Source organism: Schistocerca nitens, chromosome 8, assembly GCF_023898315.1.
Source record: "Schistocerca nitens isolate TAMUIC-IGC-003100 chromosome 8, iqSchNite1.1, whole genome shotgun sequence".
Taxonomy (NCBI): Eukaryota; Metazoa; Arthropoda; class Insecta; order Orthoptera; family Acrididae; genus Schistocerca; species Schistocerca nitens.
The window spans coordinates 461,646,012-461,671,580 of NC_064621.1; the positions used below are offsets into that span (position 1 = coordinate 461,646,012).

The 25,569-nt window shown below is 39.6% G+C and overlaps 1 protein-coding gene across 6 annotated transcripts in view; it reads right to left on the reverse strand.

The window, feature by feature from the left end:
* LOC126199369 (uncharacterized) overlaps nucleotides 1-25,569 on the reverse strand; it is a 329,457-nt gene that overhangs the window by 155,924 nt on the left and 147,964 nt on the right. For all 6 annotated transcript variants that reach the window (XM_049936271.1, XM_049936270.1, XM_049936269.1 and 3 more), the window contains 2 exons: nucleotides 11,826-11,971; nucleotides 10,332-10,400 (listed from right to left, as the gene is read on the reverse strand). In XM_049936271.1, coding sequence (XP_049792228.1) covers nucleotides 10,332-10,400; nucleotides 11,826-11,971 — 215 coding nt within the window. The remainder of the gene's footprint in view (nucleotides 1-10,331; nucleotides 10,401-11,825; nucleotides 11,972-25,569) is intronic.

Sequence of the window (25,569 nt, forward strand, 5' to 3'; positions counted from 1 at the left end):
TGGTGAACAATGTGGGCTATATGGAGGGTGATGCAGTATTTCTCAACCAAATCACTGAAGTGCAGCCTTCATCCGACTGGTTGTGGGTGGGGAGGGGTAGTGTTATTGTATTATGCATCACCATTCCTGGGCATTTTGACTTCATCTCGCATCACAGTTTCTGCAAAGTGTCTTCATAGTGCTGCGCATTTATTGTGGCTCCACACTCGAGTAACTCGAGAAGCAAATCATCAAGACAAACGGCAAAGCCAACAGGGGAAACATCCCACATCTCATCCAACAAAGAAATCCAAAGCTGTTTACACAAGCTCCAGAATCATCCTGTTGCACAATACTGCCCACCTCCACCTTGCCAATCAGACGAAAGCTATGCTTCAGCGATTTGGTTGGAAAACACTCCAACATGTACCATATAGCTCAGATCATTCACCATGTGATTTTCACATTGTCGGCAACCTGAAAAAAGACACGCATGGGCATTAGTTTCAGTTGGGCAAGAAAGTGCAAAGGGGGTGCAGTTGTCAATCAGTCATCAGCCAACCACATTGTACAAAGCAGGAATTGATCGTCTCGTGCCCAGTGGCATAAATGTCTTAAGGGTGAGGTGATTACTTTTGAATGGAACCATTCCACTGTCCTGTTGTGGTGGGTGTTCTGTTGTCATTTGACTGCCCCTGATAGATATGAAAAAGGAATGAGATCTGTTCATAGTCATCTCCTCATTTTGACCATCTTGAAGACCACATTAATTCATATCAGCTTCCTTGCTTCAGGTCTTTATCCTTATCCCCAATATTCTTTCAATCTCATACTTCGTAACCTATTTCACTCTTCTGTCTATGAAGATTTTAACTTTGGGTCTAATTCTCTCATGGAAATCTGTGAAAGCCTGAATTTTTTTTTTATTTAAGTCACCTCGTTGCAATTCTCTGTTTCCTCTATTCTCTTTTCTTCCACATTAACCTCTTGGATCCAGCACACTCTGGTTCACTTGTTCATAATATATTCTATTATCTTACGGGTCAACCTCCCCTGGTCTATTCTAAGCATGTGTCCAAAGACCATGTTCTGTCTCTTCCTGATTGTGTCTGAGGTCCTCTCCATATTTCCTGGATTACTCTTTTTCTGTAATAACCATTTCCAGTTCTTCAAGGTTCCAATAACGTCCAGAGAACCCTCTTCAATAATCCTGTTCTTGCAAGGTTCAGACTTTCTGCTGAATATAAGAATTCAAGCCAGATCACTGTTTGGTAATGTCTCAATTTTGCATTGATTGAAAGATTCTTCTTATTGCAGATTTTCATAGTTAATTTTTCCACTAAGTTCATCTTGTTTACTCATGCTCACATTGCTTATTCTTCCATCAGACACATTTCTATCCAACCTCCTTGGTATTTAAATATCTCGATCCTATAAAATTTTCTATCATATTGTCTTCTATCAAGAAGCTGTCTTGATTTTCGGCCAGCACAGTGTCTTTTTTGCTAGAGATTTATAGACTTGTTTTCGTGGCTTGTCTCTGTAGTTGCATGGTTCAATTAGCCACCTCTTCTCTAATGATTGTAACAATATCACAATAGCATCTGCAAATGCCAATATTCCCTTTTCCACACATCCCAATTGTATTCTACCAATTTCTTTCATTGCCTGTCACCATTATGTGATCACCTTATCAACGATATAGTTAAAAAGAGCAAAGGTGAGAGCTGCCTCCCTGTCCGACTCCAGTTTGGATCTATCTTGAAGGACACTCTAAGTGTAAAAACATACTCATCATCATCATCATCATCATCATCATCATCATCATTAGTATTCTTTTTGCGTGTAAGGTCAGAAGAAATCAGACTAAAAGCACTAAGGCCCAAAACTCTTACAACTTTTATGTATTTAGAAGTAGAGAACCAACAACAAAGAAAATTTTGACTGACGGTTTGAGGCACTGAAGCTTTTCTAGTGCGTACACAACCAAACTGTGATGGTTACTGCTGTTGTGGTGATGTAAGGATATATTTTATAGCAATGAAAAAGTGTAACACTTTATGTATGCAACACACACACACACACACACACACACACACACACACACACACACACACACAGAGAGAGAGAGAGAGAGAGAGAGAGAGAGAATACACACTCCTACAGCAGAAAGTTTGAGAGGTTTCACACAACACAAAATTATCTGTCACAGAATGAGGGAACTGAAAACAAAAAATTAGGTTTATTCACCTCAATATTTTCCCTTGAATCGAACTGTGGTGCACAAAATACTTTTCAACAGAAAATCAAAATAACAACAGAACAAAGCACTTTAGTTTAAAAGCCCTATCTTAGTATATACTGGTCTAAATATATTTGCTTCCCCCATGAACCATGGACCTTGCCGTTGGTGGGGAGGCTTGCGTGCCTCAGCGATACAGATGGCCGTACCGTAGGTGCAACCACAACGGAGGGGTATCTGTTGAGAGGCCAGACAAACATGTGGTTCCTGAAGAGGGGCAGCAGCCTTTTCAGTAGTTGCAGGGGCAACAGTCTGGATGATTGACTGATCTGGCCTTGTAACATTAACCAAAGCGGCCTTGCTGTGCTGGTACTGCGAACGGCTGAAAGCAAGGGGAAACTACAGCCGTAATTTTTCCCGAGGACATGCAGCTTTACTGTATGATTAAATGATGATGGCGTCCTCTTGGGTAAAATATTCCGGAGGTAAAATAGTCCCCCATTCGGATCTCCGGGCGGGGACTACTCAAGAGGACGTCCTTATCAGGAGAAAGAAAACTGGCATTCTACGGATCGGAGCGTGGAATGTCAGATCCCTTAATCGGGCAGGAAGGTTAGAAAATTTAAAAAGGGAAATGGATAGGTTAAAGTTAGATATAGTGGGAATTAGTGAAGTTCGGTGGCAGGAGGAACAAGACTTTTGGTCAGGTGATTACAGGGTTATAAATACAAAATCAAATAGGGGTAATGCAGGAGTAGGTTTAATAATGAATAAAAAAAATAGGAGTGCGGGTTAGCTACTACAAACAGCATAGTGAACGCATTATTGTGGCCAAGATAGACACAAAGCCCATGCCTACTACAGTAGTACAAGTTTATATGCCAACTAGCTCTGCAGATGATGAAGAAATTGATGAAATGTATGACGAGATAAAAGAAATTATTCAGGTAGTGAAGGGAGACGAAAATTTAATAGTCATGGGTGACTGGAATTCGTCAGTAGGAAAAGGGAGAGAAGGAAACATAGTAGGTGAATATGGATTGGGGGGAAGAAATGAAAGAGGAAGCCGCCTAGTAGAATTTTGCACAGAGCATAACTTAATCATAGCTAACACTTGGTTCAAGAATCATAAAAGAAGGTTGTATACCTGGAAGAATCCTGGAGATACTAATAGGTATCAGATAGATTATATAATGGTAAGACAGAGATTTAGGAACCAGGTTTTAAATTGTAAGACATTTCCAGGGGCAGATGTGGATTCTGACCACAATCTATTGGTTATGAACTGCAGATTGAAACTGAAGAAACTGCAAAAAGGTGGGAATTTAAGGAGATGGGACCTGGATAAACTGAAAGAACCAGAGGTTGTAGAGAGTTTCAGGGAGAGCATAAGGGAACAATTGACAGGAATGGGGGAAAGAAATACAGTAGAAGAACAATGGGTAGCTCTGAGGGATGAAGTAGTGAAGGCAGCAGAGGATCAAGTAGGTAAAAAGACGAGGGCTAATAGAAATCCTTGGGTAACAGAAGAAATATTGAATTTAATTGATGAAAGGAGAAAATATAAAAATGCAGTAAATGAAGCAGGCAAAAGGGAATACAAACGTCTTAAAAATGAGATCGACAGAAAGTGCAAAATGGCTAAGCAGGGATGGCTAGAGGACAAATGTAAGGATGTAGAGGCTTGTCTCACTAGGGGTAAGATAGATACTGCCTACAGGAAAATTAAAGAGACCTTTGGAGAGAAGAGAACCACTTGTATGAATATCAAGAGCGCAGATGGCAACCCAGTTCTAAGCAAAGAAGGGAAGGCAGAAAGGTGGAAGGAGTATATAGAGGGTTTATACAAGGGCGATGTACTTGAGGACAATATTATGGAAATGGAAGAGGATGTAGATGAAGATGAAATGGGAGATAAGATACTGCGTGAAGAGTTTGACAGAGCACTGAAAGACCTGAGTCGAAACAAGGCCCCGGGAGTAGACAACATTCCATTAGAACTACTGATGGCCTTGGGAGAGCCAGTCATGACAAAACTCTACCATCTGGTGAGCAAGATGTATGAGACAGGCGAAATACCCACAGACTTCAAGAAGAATATAATAATTCCAATACCAAAGAAAGCAGGTGTTGACAGATGTGAAAATTACCGAACTATCAGTTTAATAAGTCACAGCTGCAAAATACTAACGCGAATTCTTTACAGACGAATGGAAAAACTGGTAGAAGCGGACCTCGGGGAAGATCAGTTTGGATTCCGTAGAAATGTTGGAACACGTGAGGCAATACTAACCTTACGACGTATCTTAGAAGAAAGATTAAGAAAAGGCAAACCTACGTTTCTAGCATTTGTAGACTTAGAGAAAGCTTTTGACAACGTTAACTGGAATACTCTCTTTCAAATTCTAAAGGTGGCAGGGGTAAAATACAGGGAGCGAAAGGCTATTTACAATTTGTACAGAAACCAGATGGCAGTTATAAGAGTCGAGGGGCATGAAAGGGAAGCAGTGGTTGGGAAAGGAGTGAGACAGGGTTGTAGCCTCTCCTCGATGTTATTCAATCTGTATATTGAGCAAGCAGTAAAGGAAACAAAAGAAAAATTCGGAGTAGGTACTAAAATTCATGGAGAAGAAGTAAAAACTTTGAGGTTCGCCGATGACATTGTAATTCTGTCGGAGACAGCAAAGGACTTGGAAGAGCAGTTGAACGGAATGGACGGTGTCTTGAAAGGGGGATATAAGATGAACATCAACAAAAGCAAAACGAGGATAATGGAATGTAGTCAAATTAAATCGGGTGATGCTGAGGGGATTAAACTAGGAAATGAGACACTTAAAGTAGTAAAGGAGTTTTGCTATTTAGGGAGTAAAATAACTAATGATGGTCGAAGTAGAGAGGATATAAAATGTAGACTGGCAATGGCAAGGAAAGCGTTTCTCAAGAAGAGAAATTTGTTAACATCAAATATAGATTTAAGTGTCAGGAAGTCATTTCTGAAAGTATTTGTATGGAGTGTAGCCATGTATGGAAGTGAAACATGGACGATAACTAGTTTGGACAAGAAGAGAATAGAAGCTTTCGAAATGTGGTGCTACAGAAGAATGCTGAAGATAAGATGGGTAGATCACGTTACTAATGAGGCGGTATTGAATAGGATTGGGGAGAAGAGAAGTTTGTGGCACAACTTGACTAGAAGAAGGGATCGGTTGGTAGGACATGTTTTGAGGCATCAAGGGATCACAAATTTAGCATTGGAGGGCAGCGTGGAGGGTAAAAATCGTAGAGGGAGACCAAGAGATGAATACACTAAGCAGATTCAGAAGGATGTTGGTTGCAGTAGGTACTGGGAGATGAAGAAGCTTGCACAGGATAGAGTAGCATGGAGAGCTGCATCAAACCAGTCTCAGGACTGAAGACCACAACAACAACAAATATATTTGACTCTGAAGGCCTTGCAAACAGGTCCACATGATGATTTTCAGAACAAACACATTCCACATTGATACCCCTATGTTGAATATTGTTCACACACGAAATAATAATGTACTTTGATGTGCTTAGAACACTAATTCCACGGTGCTCACATTATCAATGAATAATACGGGTGCATCCCCTTGTCCACTAATCTCCAACAACAGTCGATTAAGGCATATCAGTTTTTTTGGCTCCTTCAATGGCAGCAACAATCTCCACTTCATTGGTGTGACCAATTTCTCCAGCAAACAAACCCATGATACAGCACAGCCGCGTCACCAATAATTGAGGCAACACAAATCAGTTGATAATCTTGTTTTAATGTTGCCCACAAACTCAGCTTTGGCACAGGCAAAAAGTTTGCTGCCTGATGAATTGCAGAAGAGACTGAGATACCATAGATATATCTGAAAATGCATTTTACAGCATTCCACTTAGGTGAAGTGGGTTTAGCCACCAATCAAGTAACTTTCGGAACAATGTAAGTGAGATCTGGACAAACAGACATGTAAGAGACATTAATGATCTCACACATGTACAATAAGGAACAGTGCTGGCTAGTGTGTTGCTACATTCGTTGTATACAAGTGCATTACCCCACAACATTTTTAATGGTTTCGTATCACCCATGTTAGAATGATGTAGAATCTTCTCTGTGTATGCTCGCTGTGGAATTAACAAGTCAGACACTCATTGTTCTATTTGTATGTCTAAACATGAGTCTAAGGGAGCATTCACTCAGAGTGCCAGGCCAAAACATGCTGGGCCAAGCCGTGATGTGTTGGGATATCAAACCCACTGTTTTGCATTGTGGTGCTGATACTGGAAGCTGGGCTGCGATGAGATGCAGAGCTAGGCCAGGACGCATCAGCAACATTTGTAATGTTTAATATTCCTGACATGAGCGGGCAGTCAGCACAAGCCAGTGGAACTATACTTTAGTTTCTGCAGTAAACATATTACATGTCTCCTGCCTGTTTTTATCAGATCTGTCACAGATGAAGTATTTATCTTCTTTTTGTTATAGAAGAAATTCCTTCACATTTCACAATCAGCGAAGAAAAATTAGAAGTACTGTATGGATAAAAGCAAAGATACTTGATCCATATATCTTTTACTTAGCCCACCTATTCTTACACATACAGGAAACTATAAATCAATATTTTATTATATCCCTTCATTATTCTTCAAATTCAAAAGCTGAAATTGAAATGGGAGTATCTTAGAGACAGTTACAAATAAGAACATACAAAACTAAACAAAATGACGTCACGTGATCCAGAAAATCCCTTCAAAACGCAGTTCCACTTTGTCTTGATTTTCATTACATGAATTTCTCAAAAGATATTTTATTCCAATAGCTATGCACAGTTCCTTGTCAGTGGAAAGAGAACCAGTGAGCCAAATGGCATTATCTCAAGAATGTTTGCTGTCACTGGCTCCAGTCACTGAACCATCACCACCGCCAAGCATCACATCAATAATGGAGGGGGGAGAGAATGAACTGATGGGAAAAATACTGAAGAATTTTTGTAACTCTAAAAGGACAAAATACCTTTGATGAGGGCACAGCATACATTACCAAAGAAGATAGCACTATTTACTTCCTGATACGCCTCTTCAGAGGCAAACATTTGTAAACCTTAAAAGACAAGAGCTTGAGTATAATCAATATGATAATGCGCGTGATTAGTCTTGGAGCCCCACCTGTGGGGAGGCCCACTTGTGAGGAGCCCAGCCACCTGGTCTAAGTCCTTTTAGCTGATGCCACTTTGGCAACTTGCGTGCCGATGAGGATGAAATGATGAGGAAGACAACATCCAGTGTCCAGAAATCGAAAACAGTTCCCTCATATGAAGTTCCGCCACACTGACCTCTCAGCCATGGAGGCGGACAGTATAATGAATTGGAGGCAATGACTTCTGCCCACAGTTCTACTTCAAAAGTATGATTATATACTAATTTATCTTACAATAATGTGACACCCAATTTTTTCTTCTGCCTTTATACTCCTGCAAAAATGTACATTCTGTTTTGAAATTTTGCCTTGAATGTTCTGTAGCACACACTGAAACATATTATGATTCATTCTGTAAGAAATAAAATTTTTCAAGTAAGCTTTCTAGTTCTCCAAGCAAGGAAAAAATTCTCCTAAATGTCTGCTGCTATTTATGGGATGAGTCGATACCTCCTATTTGTTCTGACCTTCAATATTCGAGTCACTGTACTTCAAAAAGTACCAATAAAAGAATGTAGTCCTTGTTCTATTTGATAGCAGCGAATAACTGATGGCTGCACCTATATTATCTGCAACCTTGTACATCAGCTGTCTCAGAATGGGGAGTCCCTTGCCAATGTAGTTTAGCCCACCAAGGAGGGATGGGAGTGAGGAGGTGCAATGACATATACATCTACACTGACTGATAGTAATTTGTGTGTCTGCCCTGCAGTGTTTGAGGGTACATTGAATCTGTCCATTATTCTTTCTCTCAACCTTCTCTCCACTGACCTTGATGTTGGCAGGACTAAAATGGTTTAGTAACTTGCTAGATGATAACACAGAGATAGCTAATGCTACTAAGTGTTGATATGTTTGTTCAGCAACACTACTTTGCTCAGATGTATTTGCTCACACAAGACAAAACTCAACATCACAATCTTACAGAACTGCAGCTACTGTGTTATGTTTTCTCATCCCGTATCATATCAAAATACTTTTACCTTATGCCTAGCAGCATTACACTCTTTCAACAATGTTTTCAAATTGTCAGCTACTTACATTTATTTTGTGTAAAGCATTTCTGAACAAAATGAGAATAATCATCTTTGAAAATAACATAGTAACGAAATCCATTTACAGAGTCAACAGGGATTATTCTATTAAAATCAACATCAAAACAACTCATTGACAGTTTGTAGACAATCTTTGCAAGGACTGGATGATTTGTGGTAAGATTTGCCACAAGAAAATAAATAAATAAATAAAATAAAATGAGTTATCATCAGAACACTTAACAGCTATATCAAAGTAAAAAGAGTGCATCTTGTACATCACATTTATCTTGATAAACAAGTCTATCATTCTAACACTGCAATTGTTTCCAAGTTAATCTTTGTTTGTCAATCTAGATAGTAAATAAGCATATTCATAAGGCACAATGAAGTACAAGTTCTTGCAACTGCTTCCTTATGTCACAAAAAGATAACACCTTTGTTATCACAAGTCACATTATTTCCATGTTATGTAGTTTGATGAACAGAGGAGAGATGGTGCCTGGCATCAGATACGTATCAAACATTCCCTAGCAAAGTAGGCATCCACTTGTTTATGCATACTTAAATATTAATATTGCCAGTTCCATGTGTGAAATTAACTTTATTGTCAGCTGTCTGTATACACTGTGGAATCATAAACTTTTCAAACAGAGAAATACCATTTATTTTGTGAAATACTTTGTGTCATACTAGTCAGAAATTCAAACTAGCACTATCAAAATTGATATGAACTAACTAGCCACTAGTGAAAGATGTATTTGGTTTGCTGCCTACTTTTAAACTGGAATTAGAATTATTATTGGTAGCTGTCACCTTTATTTCTTCTGCAGCCATGCATTTTTAGTAGTTTATCATAAAATATTCAACTTTCTTGCAAAATAGGTATGAGTGAGTTTCTTTCTTCTTTGACTTATTCCATGCTGTTGTGAATATCTTCTGTTTCGCTGTTAATCATCTGATTTTGATTTCATGTAGGTAGTGTCAGCATCCTGAGTCTTCCCATGTGCAGCTAGCACATTCTCAATTGGATGTGTATTCTCAATAAGAAGCTTTGTAGTCTGTTCAGACACAGGAACATGGCACCAGGTCAACCTATAAAACTCATATTCAGGTCTTAATGTTTTGAAAATGTGATGCTGAAGCAGCGAAAGAGGCAATGTTGGATTTGGATCACTTTTCCTCAGTTCATTGTGTAAGTCACCAAAAATGTTTGAAAGCAGCGATGTGTAGTTTGCTACAGATGTGACGCCATCTTTTGTTGTTTAAAAAAAAAGGGTGTCACAATTTTTTTTCCACAAGTCTTTTTTCATAAATGAGTAGAAGGTTCCTCTATTCTGATGATACAAGGAGCCCATGTGTTGTCTCGTCTGCACTGAAATGTATCTGACAGTTTTCCCCTTCTGCTAATGTTAGACAGTGACGTGTAACATCTAGAACTGAATAAAAGCAGTGTTCCTTTAAACAAAGATGAATCTGCCATTTCTGTATTTCCCACTGATCTTCACGACAAACTGCGAATGTTTATAAACTATTGTCAACATTCATCATATCAGCTGTTTACCACAAATCTTGCCTTCCTTAGTACATGAAATGTAATCCAGCTAATGAGTACTACAACTCTTGCAAACTTCGATTTATTTACTTCAATAACTGCAAGATAGACCTGACAAGACATACAGTGCTCAAGCCATCCACTTTTTATTGCTTCCAAGTATGTGTGTTTATAAAGAGAGCTTTGAAACAAGAGTCAATTGCAATTGTAGACTTGTTAACATATCTACAACTGCCCAAATGCTTAATATTAACAGAAAACATAACATATAGCAATGTAAACACCATGTATGTCTCAAAAGTGTTTTACCTTGTTGTACTGTTACAACCCCTGGTTGTCCAATGCCACCCATATTCATGTTCTGTTGCATCTGTGTTGCTGTAACAAACAATATTTAACTCCAGTAACAGTAACTGAACACTAAAACTAGACAAAAAGCAAGTATTATTGCAGCAATAATGTTTATGAAGAAAGAAGTGAACACTATTTCACATTTTCACACATTGCATTCATCATGTTCTATAGGTTCCACAAGGAAGGAGAAACTTCTGGAGTGTGGAGCAAGTCTACAAACACCTTAAAAATGAGAAGCAGCTGTTAGAAACAGCCTTAATTATTAACTACTGCTAACTCTCATAAACTGCTAGTGCTTACTTCTAATACATTTAGTTGGAAAGTATCTGGGTTAAGATAAAAGAGAGAAAAAAGAGAGAAAAAAGAGCGTGCTCTTGCTTCCTCGTTTATACTAAATAGCAAATGTTTAGCTTTTACTACGAACTTAAAAACAGTTCAATAAACAAAATAAATTCCACAATTCTACAATCATGGTTGTAGTATTTATTTCTATTTGCATTTGTAACACACCCTTAACTTTTAATTAAAATTACATAACCTTTTCAGCATTGAACCAACATAGAAGTCCGTTAATAATATTAAAATGTTCAAAATGAGCAGCCCAGGAAAAACATACATCGCATGTTTGCTTAAGTATTCACTGCAGATAATTTAATCTGCCAGGTATCACTTGCTTGTGGCATAGATGGCAATGCTAATTACTTTAAAAATGTACTGAACTTGATGTGTGTTGCTTCTTTCATATGATAACATTAATGGTTGTTTTCCAACTTCTCATTTCGTACTTTTGCGTTTTAGTTACAGAACCTGAGAATAATTATATGCTAAAATACCTTTTGATATTTATCTTGAACAATATCCACCTAGATTCTGTTAGAATGAAAACTGCAACTGGTCAAGCAGCTAACCAATATCTTCCGTCTTTGAAGCCAAATAATTAGATAATTTGTAGCAGTAGTGGTCACTCTGGTATGTTAATTCTTCTCACTTTATAGGGATTCCCATTTTCTAGCTACATGGCTGATGGGAGCGTGCTGAAGAATTTTACACCAAGCTGTTATGGCTGAGTTGATTGCTGTCTGATGTCACTGGAAACTTTTTCTCTAACAGTCACTGGAAGATTAAGAAAAGAAGAGCACCAAGTACTGAAGCTTGAGCCTGTTTTCTGATATGAAGGTAAGAACTCAAGTCTCGCTCCGACAGGACTTCATTTGTGAGGTCATATATCTATAGACTTTTTCATGAGAGTCAAACTAAGAGACAGTTAGCAAGTTATCTCTGGAAAAAAAGTCAATGTTTTGTAGATCTTAATGATTTCATTAACAGCACTTCTGAATTTGAAATGATTCAATCATTTGTATGGGTGGATCATAAATCTGTTAAAAGCTCCTTCCATCATAAGCTAGATACAATATTTACACTATCATCTTACAGCTTTATGCAACTGACCATGCTGCATCACCATCTGTTGTTGCTGCTGCTGCTGTTGTTGCTGCTGCTGCTGTTGTTGAAACTGAGCATACTCTTGCTGCATTGTTTCGATAAGGTTATGCGCCAGCTGACGAGCTGCTTGGAGAATATCGTATTTTGGATGCCTGTTAATAGAAACCAACTTTTCAGTATCCGAAAATTAACAATCTTAAATTATTATGCAAACTGTCAATAATGGTAGTCATTCACTGATGAAGAATTATACAAACTTCTCTACTAACTTGACAATATTATGAAAAGGATAGATTGCCCTCACCATATAGCGGAGATGCTGAGTCGCTTTTGTTGTGTCTGTCTGCGACTCAGCATCTCCGCCATATGGTGAGTGTCATTATTCCCTCCTGGATTTTCCACTGTTGTCTACTAACACATCAGACAGTTCACAGTGAGGTGTATTACTGCCTTCACAATTTGCTGTTCATTAATAACAAAACACTGATCTCCATGTACACACATACTCCGCAGGCCATCATACACTGCATGGTGGGGTGGGGAGTACCTTGTAAACTACTAGTCTCTCTCTTTTCTGTTGCACACATAAATGGAATGAGCAAAAATCAATTGTCTATAAGCCTCCTTACAAGCCCTAATTTCTCTTTTCTTGTCTTCACAGTCCTTATGCAATAAGTACATTGGCAGCAGCAGACAGCAACAAATGCTGGTTCTCTGAATTATCTAAACAGTTTTTTGCAAAAAGAGTGTCATTTTCCGTCCAAGGTTTCCCATTGAGTTCATGGAGTATTTCTGTAGTACTGGCTTGTTTAGTAAAACCTATTTGTAACAAATCTAGTAGCATGCCTCTGAACTGCTTTGATGTCTTCCCTTAATCCGACCAGGTGAAAATTCTAAATACACAAGAAGCAATCAAGAGTGGACCACACTAGTGTTCTATACATGGTGTCATTTACAGATGATGAACTACACTTACCCCCCATAAACTGAAGACACCCATTTGCCTTCCCTACTACTGACCTTATATGCTCGTTCAGTTTCATATCACTTTGCAATATGCCTAGATACTTAATCAAACTGACTGTGTCAAACAGCAAACCACCAATACTGCATTCAAATGGTACAGGATTATTTTTTCTATTCATCTTGAACAACTTACATTTTCAATGTTTAGAGCAAGCTGTCATTTCTTACCTCTTAGAAATTCTGGCTAGTTCATCCTGTATCCTCCTACAGTCCCTCAAAAATTACACTTTCCGAATGCTATAGCCTCATTAGCGAAGAATCGCAGATTGCTGCTCACCCCATCTGTTTGATTGTTTATGTATATGGAGAACAAGATCGGTCCTATCACACTTCCCTGGACACTCCTGACAATACACCTGCCTCTAATGAACACTCACTGTGCAGGACAATGTACTGGATTCTATAACCTTAACAAGTCTTCAAGCCATTCGGATCTCTGAGAGCATATTCCGTGTTGTCGGACCTTCGTTAAAAATCTGCAAAGGATCACCGAGTCTAATGCTTTCTGGGAATCAAGAAATACAGATTCCGTCTGTTGCCCATCATCCATGACTCTCAGGATATTGTGTAAGAATATAGCAACCCGAGTTTCACACAAGCAATGCTTTCTAAATCCTTTCTCATTTCTGGAGAGGAACTTTTCTGTCTCAAAGAAATTTACTATATTCAAAATTGGTAAGCGCTCAAGAATTTTATAGCAACCCGATGTTAAGGATATTGGTCTGTAGTTTTCTAGCTTCTTTCTTACGTCATTTATGACTTTGTGCAGGATGAGAGATTTGTGATAAATGCAAGCTAAGTAAGGGGTTAATGCCAAAGATTACTCTTGGTAAAATCAAAATGGGATTCCATGTTGTCCGGCAACTTATTTAGTTTCAACTCTTTCAGTTGCTTCTCAACACCAGGGGGTGAGTATTTCTGTTTCCTCCATATGGGAATCTGTCAAGTAATGGTATGACTTTACAACCCTCCTGAGTGAATACTTGTTTTGAATGCAAAATTTAAAACTTCAGCTTTCCTTTTGCTGTCTCCTATTGCCAAGTCAACTGGTTGATGTCAACTGGTTGATGTGTAACTGGATATAAGCCTTCATCCCACTTAGCGATTTTACATAGGATCAGAATTTTCTCTAGGTTATCAGAACCATTTTTTAATAAGGTATGACTGTGGAAACTGTTGTATGCTTCACACTTCACTTCAATCTTTTTATAGGCTCACCAATTTCTAGTATGGTTTGCCTGCCGACTTCCTGAATTCATCTTTGAACTGAAAGTGCAACTATCTCTGCTTTCACAGAATTTTCTCAATTTTTTCATTAAATCATAATAGATATTTTCCATCCTTGATCCACTTCACCAGAGCGCAATTTAAGAGTGTTTAAATTTTGCCCATAATTTTCCTCTACGTCCATCACATTGGAATTACATTATATCCATTAATGGTCCAACAACTGTTTATCCACTCTTTCCAGCATAAAAACTCTCCTAGCTTTCTTAATGGGTTTATTAAATTTAGTAGACATTGTAACCATGATAACACTGTTCACTAATCCCCCATCTCTATACTGAAACAAGGTCAAGACTGTTTGTAGCTAAAAGGTCTACAATATTTCCATTGCATGTAGATTTACAAACCACCTGCTCAGAAAGCTTTCAGAAAACTTTGTTCAGTACTAATTCACAAGATTATCTGTCCATACCATTTGCAATTAATCCATAACTTGCCAATCTATACTCGGCAGTTAAAAGTCGCCTCCGACTGATACTACACTATTGAGATACTTCTGTACTACTTAGTGTAAGCTTTCTTTCAATTATTCTAGAACTGTTGCAATGGAATTGTGTGGCCAGTAAGGACATCCAGTGATTAACTTTAGTTCACTTGGTTACTCACTTTGCAAGAACCATCAACTTGTACTAATGCTCCAGAAATGTCTTCGTTTAGCCAGTGAGTCCATAGTGAAATGGTGATATAAGGGGTGTACAAAATAACTGGTCACACTTTCCCACCCGAGTTTTGTGACATTTAAGCCAGTCCATCCCTGATCAGACTTAATGAGCCACTGCATATGAATTCCTCCTACCTCTTATGTGAAGACACACTTTTAATTTTATGTCCTCTTGCAAAGCCATAGCAGTGCCATTGGATTCTGAAAGTGTAAAACTACTGTCCATGTTTTACATAATGAAGTGAGAAGAAGTCTTTTGTGCAAACAATCTTTACACAGGATGCTATTATGGAGCATTTATTTAAGAAACACCATAAAATGAACTTGTTCACTCTGATTATCAGCTAATTATTAACAGTACGAGGGCATGGTCTACCACATGACTAGATCAAAAGGCATCCTATCAATGACTGCCGACTATGGCGCACAGTCTGTAACTTGAGCATACAATCAGTACAGTTTGTAGAAGAAAGTACACATTCGGTTATGCCAAAGTTATTTGTTTATTTATTAATATCAAGAATTCCTGACAGTATAAAATTACTGAAAGATTGTATTTATGATCCACAGGCAGCGCCTAATGTCTAAGTGGCAAAAGGCAACTTCTGATAGCAAGCATTTATTAACAACAATAACTTGATTCACGCCAGAACAAATGTACTTTCCCTACAAATCTCTCTGCTGACATCACGAGTGATTACTGCAAAGGGACCTCACACCACTGGCTCTGAAAGTGCAGATAGCCAACCACCTCTGTTAGCCAGCATGGGAACCTACCGCCTGCTCCTTACTCTGTACATAATGCAGCACTGATACATTCACTTCACATATGTAAAATAGCAAAACCGGAAATAAAGTAAAATGCGGTCTTATCTGCAAATAAGGGGTACCTTACAATATCCAGACAATTTTGCAGTCAGACAAAATTTCAACCTTGACAGACAATATTTTCACTGATTGCAATGAACACTCCCCCCGTTCTATTGCAATCAACCTGTCTTTGGTATAAATTTCATGCCTCATTCAATATTTCGGAGCTTTCTACTTCATGTTTCATCCAGCTCTTGGATCCGAATCAACAGAGTACCTTACATTTGTTAAGGTACGTTTAGATGGGCCATAAAAATTGCCTTTTACAAACAATATATTCCAAAAATGTTGTCCATCAACAATGCGGCCAGTGACACATGTTGCAGCCACGTGTACGACAACGTACCAGAGAGTGGGGCTCTCCTGCTTTTAAAACCCACAAGTAATAAAGTTATTAGAAAGAAGAACAAGAGCAATCAGACTTTTTGGATGTGTCCTCTTTTAAGTAGGTGGAACGACTCAGACTCAGAACATCTAACTTGCGAATTGATGCCGGATATGTATGTATTCCTGAATATCACTAGAATGTCTAAAAACAATTCTGAATATCTCATCCAAACAGCTGTTTCAAGAATTGCAAAAACCACTACAAACACGAGAGCCTGTGCACCAGCAACAAAATGACTTGCAATCACACTTTGGTTTTTAGCAACCAGAAGTCTGAGGTACCACTTTAAAGGGCACAACTCCTCAATAAGTATCCTGGTACCGGAATTATGCAATTCTTTGGCAGAAGGACTGAAAGATTTCAAGGATTTCATTAAGGTAAGTTTGAAATAAGAACACAATTTTTATTTTTATTTTATTTTTGTTTATGAGCACACTATACACACGAGATGAAGATCACAACAAAACTGAAATCTATAGTGTTCATCACTGCTGCAGATCGTCTTCTAGTATGACAATAGCAGCAATAATGTCTGCATATGCCTGTCTGTCCTCATCATGAGAACTGTTTCTGGTGTAATCAGGCTGTAACTAGAAGTAAATGTACCATTTTCACTGTGAAGTACATTAAGGTCTGCTTCATACAACATGTTAGTTATTTTAAATTCAACCTCAGCTCTAACAAAGTTATTATATCAAAGTAGCTTGCTGGCAACATTTTCATCAAAAACTGCAAATGGGTTGCTATGTTTTTGTGTGGTGTTATTCACTATTTGAGCTTATTTTTGAACTGCTTGCTTTTGTTCATCCATCTGAGAATTTTCATGTTCCTTCTGTGGCCTCTTCTGCAAGGCACTGCTTGTGTTTGTAGATGCAATACCCTACTACCCCCCTCCTTTGACATGAACTCAGTGTCAGTCTCTACCTGGGCCTGAAAACACCGTATAAATCATTAGTAATTGTTAAACTGGATACATAAAAATCTACTCACCAAGCGGCAGCAGAACACACACATAAAAGACGGTTGTAACTGACAAGCTTTCAGAGCAAGTGGCTCCTCCTTCAGACAGAAGGGTTGAAGGGGAAAGAAGATGCGTGACAGAAAAGGACTGGAGAGGTCTAGTAATTGACTGTCAGTAATAGATTATTTTTGTTGTTATATTAGTAATTGTTAGGAGTAAAACAGATTGCAGTAGATTAGGCACTATCAGAAAAACAATTTTTCTTTGGATCATACATATGTAGTACACATCCTGCTTTTGTATTTATTCATTATTTTTAGATGTCATCATTTGCCGAAGACTGGAAAAGAACTGTCCAAGAATTTAAATATAGATGGAGTATTCTTAACTGTGTAAGTGCCATGAATGGAAAGTACATAGCTACTGCGTGCCAACTTAATAGTGGTAGTAAATATTCTAACTACAAACCATGTTTCAGTTTAATGTTGTTTGGAGTGGTCAATGCCAATTACCAGTTTACATGTGTACACACTCAATGGCAAGAGAGGATTTTGGATGGCAGAGATTTTACACACACTGCATTTGATGAAGTGTTACTGGACCAATCACTAAATTTAACTGAAACTGTGCCTCTTCCTGGCAGAAAAATGCCAGTCCCTTTTGTATTCATAGCAGATGATGCGTTTTCATTAATGGAAAACATTATGAAACCATTTTCAATAGTTAATGTCCATAAACCAAAATATGTGTGTAATTATACAACACAAAGAGCAAGAAGAATTCTTAAAAATACTTTTGGCTTAATTGTGTCAGATTTGTAATATTACTGCCTTACAAGCAGATAATACACCAAAAGTTGCCTTGGTTTGTGCATATCTACACAACTTTTTTCATCCTAATGCACAAAGCCAGATGCTGTATTCATAAACAGGGATTTTTGACAGTAAAGATGATGATACAGGGTGAAGTAATACCAGGATCTTGGTGAAACAACAATATCAGTATATAATGTCTTCAACAAGTATTCAGGAAAGCAACTACAAAGGCTAAAGAAGAAAGAGAAGAACTTGTGAATTATGTAATACACAATAAGGATCGGGTAGCATGGAGAGACATATACTATATAAATGTATTAATCATATTTATGTTGACATGTAATAAAGTTTTTGCTTGCCTCTTACGCTATCGATTCCGCTTCATGCACATCTCGAGATAATATGAAACTAATAGCATCAAATGTAATCCACGTGGCTGTAGAGTCGCCTGCACTTCCATTCTTCTTATGCAACTTTTTTGCCTTGTTTGCAACATATGTTCAAAGACTTTACAATTTTTTGTATGCTTCATCAACCGTGATTGTGAACAGATTGCCAATTACCATTTTTCGCTTTATGATTTTTGTAGACATTACTTTTGATGTCCCATAGCTTCGGTCATGGACGAATCACATTTATTAACATTATAGTTTTCTTGTTTGTCCACTTCTCCATTGTTATACACAACCAAACAAAGCACTGCATGTACACGCAAACTTAAAAGCTACTAACATGTGACGTGACTGCAGTGCAGCTGGTACAAGATGTGAGAAACAAAGATGAAACCAAGAGGGAAACATTTACAGGCAAGGACAGAGAAAGACACTGCTCTGCAATACAAAATATTCTCCACTCTTGGAGGACAATACGACAACCTTTCGGCAATATGTCAGCAACTACTTGGCAACAGCATGCAACATCAGCAAATACTGTCCATCCAGACTGCAAAACTGCCATCTACTGTGGACACATTGCAGCAGTGTTGATGGAAATACTATTGCAGCAAAAAATTTGCATAAAATATGGCCCATCTAAACGACATTTTAAGAATAGTTCAGCAATTTACTGTTACAATTTGACATTCTGAGTGTGTGTACCTTGTATATGATCTGATTTCATTCTCTGCTTATTGATTGATTGGCGAACATTCATCAGAGGATCTCAAAGCTGTTGACTAGCCTTAAGAACCCCCCCATGTGCACTCCACACGCATTATGCTACCTGGGTAGCTGCTTCTTCCTCTGTGTGTGTGTGTGTGTGTGTGTGTGTGTGTGTGTGTGTGTACTTCTGACCTATCAAGGGGAGTGCTACAATTCTCTACCCCATAACACAGGTAAACAAATCTGCAGCCAATACCGAAACAGAATTAATGGAGCCTCTGGTTGAAAGCCTTCACTCAGCACCAAACCAAATGACCAACACCAATTCTGCGTAAGATACTGCAAATTGTATGGTCTGCTTGCACCTGCATGTGAGGCCAGCAGTCTTCACTTCCACCAGCTGCCGGTATGAATTGAGGATGGCCTACAATCCTATGCAGTAGGTGTCATGGATACAGGAGCCACAATTTGATGACTGCACCCTGCATCCTCAATAGCTACAAGCAAGGCCTCCTCCACGTCTCAAATAAGGCCCTTGGCAGACCCACAGAGCACACATGGGAGTTCTTTCGAGCCCTGGACACTATTTCCCTAAGGGGGCTTCATAATGCACCTGACATAGGAGATCCCAATATCTAGTGAACCTCTCTCTCCCTGTGTGCCAGCTTGGACACCACTGAAGAAATTGCCACCTGTCGATCCCAATAACTACTGAACCTTCCTCCCCTTGTGTGCCAGCTTGGACACTGCTGAAGAAATTTCCACCTGTCCATTCTCAGGGTGACTGGATGAGGCTAGACAGCCATTCCTCACACTGGCTCTCCACCTTAAGCAATCCAAATGTGATGCAACCTGCCACACATTTTGTGGTGATGGAGTGTCCCTTTTGCGATGTTTAAGAATAATGCATGTGAAGTGTGTATAAAAATATTGATTAAGACCAAACAAATCAGACTGAAAGTCAAATGTGAAAAAAATATAAAATTATTTACAAAAAATATATTGGCAATACTATGGTCGGGAAAGACAATAATGATGATAAACAATATCGCAGTACAGAATACGGTGAAGTAAAACATTTATATCTCTGTACAACTATAGAAGATGGAAAAGATAAGTTATTACTCACTCTTCTGCTGTTTCTGATTCTCATGTTACTATTGTTGGATAGAGATTGTGTGTAGCACTGAACGCTAGCAGATGTTCCTTTTGTTATTTCGACTAGATGATAAAAAAGGTGTGTATCAGGTTATTGATGGAGATATATGTGTAAAAGTGAGTTCACTGTATTATTTCAAGAACATGCCAGTCATTAATCACAATGTTTTAATTGAAAAGAGAGAATAATTAGTATTTTTTAGCTATCAAGAAGACGAAAGCAGTGATCGCTGACTGGCAACAATTGGCTGTCATTACGTGGCGGACTTAATATTAACTTTTCTTACAGCTTTCCACAAGAGCAGAAGTGATAAAATCATTTTAAAACATCATTTAATTTAAATCTGAATAGTTCCATGAGTTAATTTTGTGAGAGTTCAAATACTTTCTAGGGTGTAGAAAAATATCCACTACTAGTCACAATAAAAGGTTATTTATTTGTCACATGCCCGGTTTCAGGCTTGTGCCCATCCTCAGGTGTTTATACATTCATGAACATGTTTATACTGTTGGAGATCACTGTATACATACAAAAAAATTATTTGCTGGTGACTACACAGATACAAGTGGGACAACTATAAGTGGTAAGGCAGCATTTGACGAAAATATATCTGCACCTACATAAAGCTGAAGCACCATTATTACAGTTATGCTGTGGTGATAGTTTTGCCACTTTCACTATAATGAAATATGAAGCTACACTTGGTAAAACTGAAATATGGACGTGACAATGACAATAAATGTGCAACTAAGTGGCAAAACTATCGCCACAGCATAACTGTAATAATGGTGCTTCATCTTTATGTACGTACAGATATATTTTCATCAAATGCTGCCTTAGCACTTACAATTGTCCCACTCGTATCTGTGTAGCAACCAGCAAATAATTTTTTTGTATTTATACAGTAATCTCCTACAGTATAAACATATACATGAATGTATAAACACCTGAGGATGGGCGCAAGCCCGAAATCGGTCGTGTGACAAATAAATAACCTTTTATTGTGACTGGTAGCGTATATTTTTCTACACCCTATAAAGGAACAGTCATGGAGTCCGACAGCATCCACTAAGGATAAAATTCATCAAATACTTTCAGAGACACCATTTGTTGTAGATCTGTGAACTTTTGGCCTTGACTGTATTTAGATGAAAACCAGTTATGATAATCTTGTAGGGAGCCTGGCACTCATTTAAATTGAAAACAAACTTTTATTTTGGCCTCCTATAAGATACTCTGCTTCTGACAGTCTCACCTACATAAAGAAAATAATTAATGCTAACCTCTTATCTTGCTTAGTATCAAAAAACATAAAACCAATATAGAATATTACACTATAAAGTGCTTTGTCAGCAAGTGACACCTCAGGTGTCCCACGCGACACGCCTGTTTCTCCTCTGGTGCTACATCTCATCTCAAAGTAGCAGCCAGCTGACGACTGACAGTGGGCACCATGTCTTCTGGAGTTTGTGAACTGCGGCCAGATTCTCCTGTGCCCACACACACAACACGCATAGACCCTATTCAGCCTACTAGTGACATTCAAATGAAAACAATAGGTACAAAAATAATGATATAAAAATTAGTCCTGTTGTCTTTTAGACACAGATGTGCCCTAGCCAACTTATTAAAAACAGAAATACAAGCTGCTCAAAAACACTTGAGCCTGTACTGACACTTGTTCACAGCATAATTGCAAACACAAACAAATGATCTATGGTTCTAGTGGCACACAAGTGAAGGTTGATGCCCGACTGGTGACAACGACATGCCCTTCCCTTAGGTTATAATTATTTTGTATCATCTCGACATATACATAACTGTGTATTTATCACCACAATTCCTTTTGAATCACATGATTCAAAGTGCAAGTGATTACACTCATTTAAATACTTTAAGATTTTTAGTCACATTAGTTTACGTTCCATAGACATAAATAATTAATTCAACAATTATTGCTTTTTCAGTCTTATGCATCTTGCAAAATTGGGGAAGTTAGCACTAGACGAGTTAAGTTTTATTACGCTTCATTTCTTCTTAAGTAGAAAAAAGTGAAAAAGAGGGACTGAAATCAAGCTTTTGATGAATGCAGCTTCTTCTGGTAGCAATAATAAATACAAAATGCTTTTACAATGTGTAAAAAGCAACTATAAACACCAATCACAACTGCTGGTACATCAAACAATGAAAAATCCAACAATATTATGACAAGGAAAGTTGCTACTCACTATATAGCGGAGATGCTGAGTCGCAGGCACAACACTTAAAGCTTTCGGGCAATGGCCTTTGTCAACAACAGACACACATACGCATCCACACACTCACGCAAATGCAACTCACACACACGACTGCAGTCTCAGGCATCTGAAACCACATTACGAGCAGCAGCACCACTGCATGACGGGAGTGGCAACTGGGTGGGGGAAAGGAGGAGGCTGGGGTGGCAAGGGGGAGGGATAGTATGGTGGGGATGATGGACAGTGAAGTGCTGCAGGCAGGGGAGAGGTGGGGGGGGGGGGGGGGAGGAAGTAGCGGAAAAGGAGAGAAATAGAAATAAATAAAACAAAAATTAACATAAAATAAATAAAAAAAGACTCGGTGTGGTGGTGGAATGATGGCTGTGTATTGCTGGAATGGGAGCAGGGAAGGGGCTGGGTGGGTGAGGAAAATCCAAGATGGATGTAAAAATATTATGGAAAGGATAGTTGCTATTCACCACACAGTGCAGACACTGAGTCGCAGGAAGGCAAGACTGTCAGAAAGTGAGCTTTAGGCCAAGAAGGCCTTCGTCTGAAATAGACAACCCCCCCCCCACAATCGCAGCTCACATGCACATGACCACAATCTCTGGCTGCTAAGGCCACCTTTTTAACAGGCAGTGATATGGGGGCAGTGGATTGGATCATGATTGGATGGAAGAGTTCAATGGTCTTTGGTTGACTCTGATTGGTGGGTTGGTGATGAAAAAGCGTTTCCACTGTAGGGATCAAGCGAAGGAGAGAAGGTCTTTAACAAGCCATGCATGATTGAATTTGGGAGTGGGGCAAAAGGTGAGGCCTTTGGAAAGAACGCATACTTCTCCGGGGCTAAGGCTTTTGGAGGAAAGGTTCAAAACTGTGTTTTGGGTCTGTTTAGGTTCTGGATTATGTATGATGGTGGGTGGGAGTTTTTAAGGGTGGGCTAAATGTAATAGGTCTGCAAGACAGGGTTTGTCAGCTATGAGGGATGTGGGGGTAGTTTGGAGGTGGGTAGTAGTAATCCAAGGCGGGAGTAGAAAGTAAACAGGGTGGAGAGTTTTTTGAGGCGGCATTGTGCATGTTGCTCTAGGTCCAGGAGGGCAAGAGTTTCAATGTGTGATGTGAGATCAAGAAATTTGAGACTGAATAGAAGAAGAATTTTGTGGATGTAGAGGAGGTGCTCCATTAGTAGGGTAGCGCTTGACACAGTCACGTCGATTAAATATTTGGGTGTAACATTGCAGAGCAATATGAAGTGGGATAAGCATGTAATGGCAGTTGTGGGGAAGGCGGATAGACGTCTTCAGTTCATTGGTAGAATTTCGGGAAGATGTGGTTCATCTGTAAAGGAGAGCGCTTATAAAGCACTAATACGACCTATTCTTGAGTACTGCTCGAGCGTTTGGGATCCCTATCAGGTCGGATTGAGGGAGGACATAGAAGCAATTCAGAGGCGGGCTGCTAGATTTGTTACTGGGAGTCTCTAGAGGAAAGGAGGCGTTCTTTTCATGAATCGCTACTGAGGAAATTTAGAGAACCAGCATTTGAGGTTTTTTTTTTTTTTTTTTTTTTTGGCGCACAACTTCAACGGTCATTAGCGCCCAGACTACGTTAGGAATGCACCGCGAGTCACAAGTTTAAAACAGCAACGAAACGGAAAACACGATAAAAGACAGACTGACAGGCATAGGATTTTAAAAAAAAGGAAACAGCATAATCAAATGTCCTTAGAGAGGGTTGTCAAATTGATAAAATGAAGAACGCGAGCAGCTGCCCGTGGGTCATCCGCTAAAATGGCTTCTAGAGTACACGGCAGGCCAAGATCAAGACGCAGTGTGTTAAAATCCGGACAGGACGTTAAAATGTGGCGGACCGTCAGCAATTGCCCACATGGGCAGAACGGCGCCGGCGCAGCCGTCAGCAGATGGCGATGGCTGAACCGGCAGTGTCCAATTCGTAACCGGGCCAAAACTACCTCCTCCCGCCAAGAAGGGCGTGAGGAGGACGTCCAAGCCACGAGAAGAGGTTTCAAGGCCCGAAGCTTGTTGTCTGTAAGTGCAGCCCAATCGGCATGCCACAGCGATAAAATGTGCTGACAAATGACCCTGCTACAATCTGACGAAGGGACACAACAAGAAGCTGTCCGAGGCTGGAGGACCGCAGCCTTGGCCGCGGCATCTGCAGCTTCGTTCCCAGGGATACCGACATGGCCAGGAACCCACATAAAGCTAACCGGAGAACCGACATCCACCAGCTGCCAAAGAGAGCGTTGGATCCGGTGCACGAAAGGGTGAACCGCGTACGGATCACTGAGGCTCTGGATAGCGCTCAGGGAATCGGAGCAGATGACATATGCAGAATGTCAGTGGCGGCAGATGTAAAGAACAGCCTGGTAGAGGGCAAAGAGCTCAGCTGTGAAGACCGAACAATGGCCATGGAGCCGGTATTTGAAACTTTGTGCCCCGACAATAAAAGAACAACCGACCCCGTCATTGGTCTTAGAGCCATCTGTATAAATGAAGGTCATATTAATGAACTTCGAACGAAGTTCGACAAAACGGGAGTGGTAGACTGAACCGGGGGTAACCTCCTTCGGGAGCGAGCAGAGGTCAAGGTGGACGCGAACCTGAGCCTGGAGCCAAGGTGGCGTGTGGCTCTCGCCCACTCGAAAGGTTGCAGGGAGTGAAAAATTAAGGTGTTGAAGGAGGCGACGAAAGCGAACTCCAGGGGGTAGCAGGGCAGAGACATACAACCCGTATTGACGGTCGAGAGAGTCATCAAAAAAGGAACGATAAGACGGGTGGTCAGGTATTGCCAGTAGCCGACAGGCATACCGACAAAGCAGTATATCGCGCCGGTAGGTGAGTGGCAACTCACCAGCGTCAGCATGAAGACTCTCGACGGGACTAGTATAAAACGCTCCGATCGCAAGTCGTAAACCCCGACGTTGTATGGAGTTGAGGCGGCGTAAGATGGATGGCCGTGCAGAGGAGTATACGAAGCTCCCATAATCAAGCTTGGAGCGGACGATCGACCGATATAGGCGAAGTAGGACAGTTCGATCCGCTCCCCACGACATACCACTGAGAACACGGAGGACATTTAGAGAACGGGTACAACGGGCAGCCAAATATGACACATGTGGAGACCAACTAAGTTTCCTGTCAAATGTAAGACCTAAAAATTTTGTTGTCTCCACGAATGGGAGAGCAACGGGACCGAGTCATAAGGACGGTGGGAGAAACT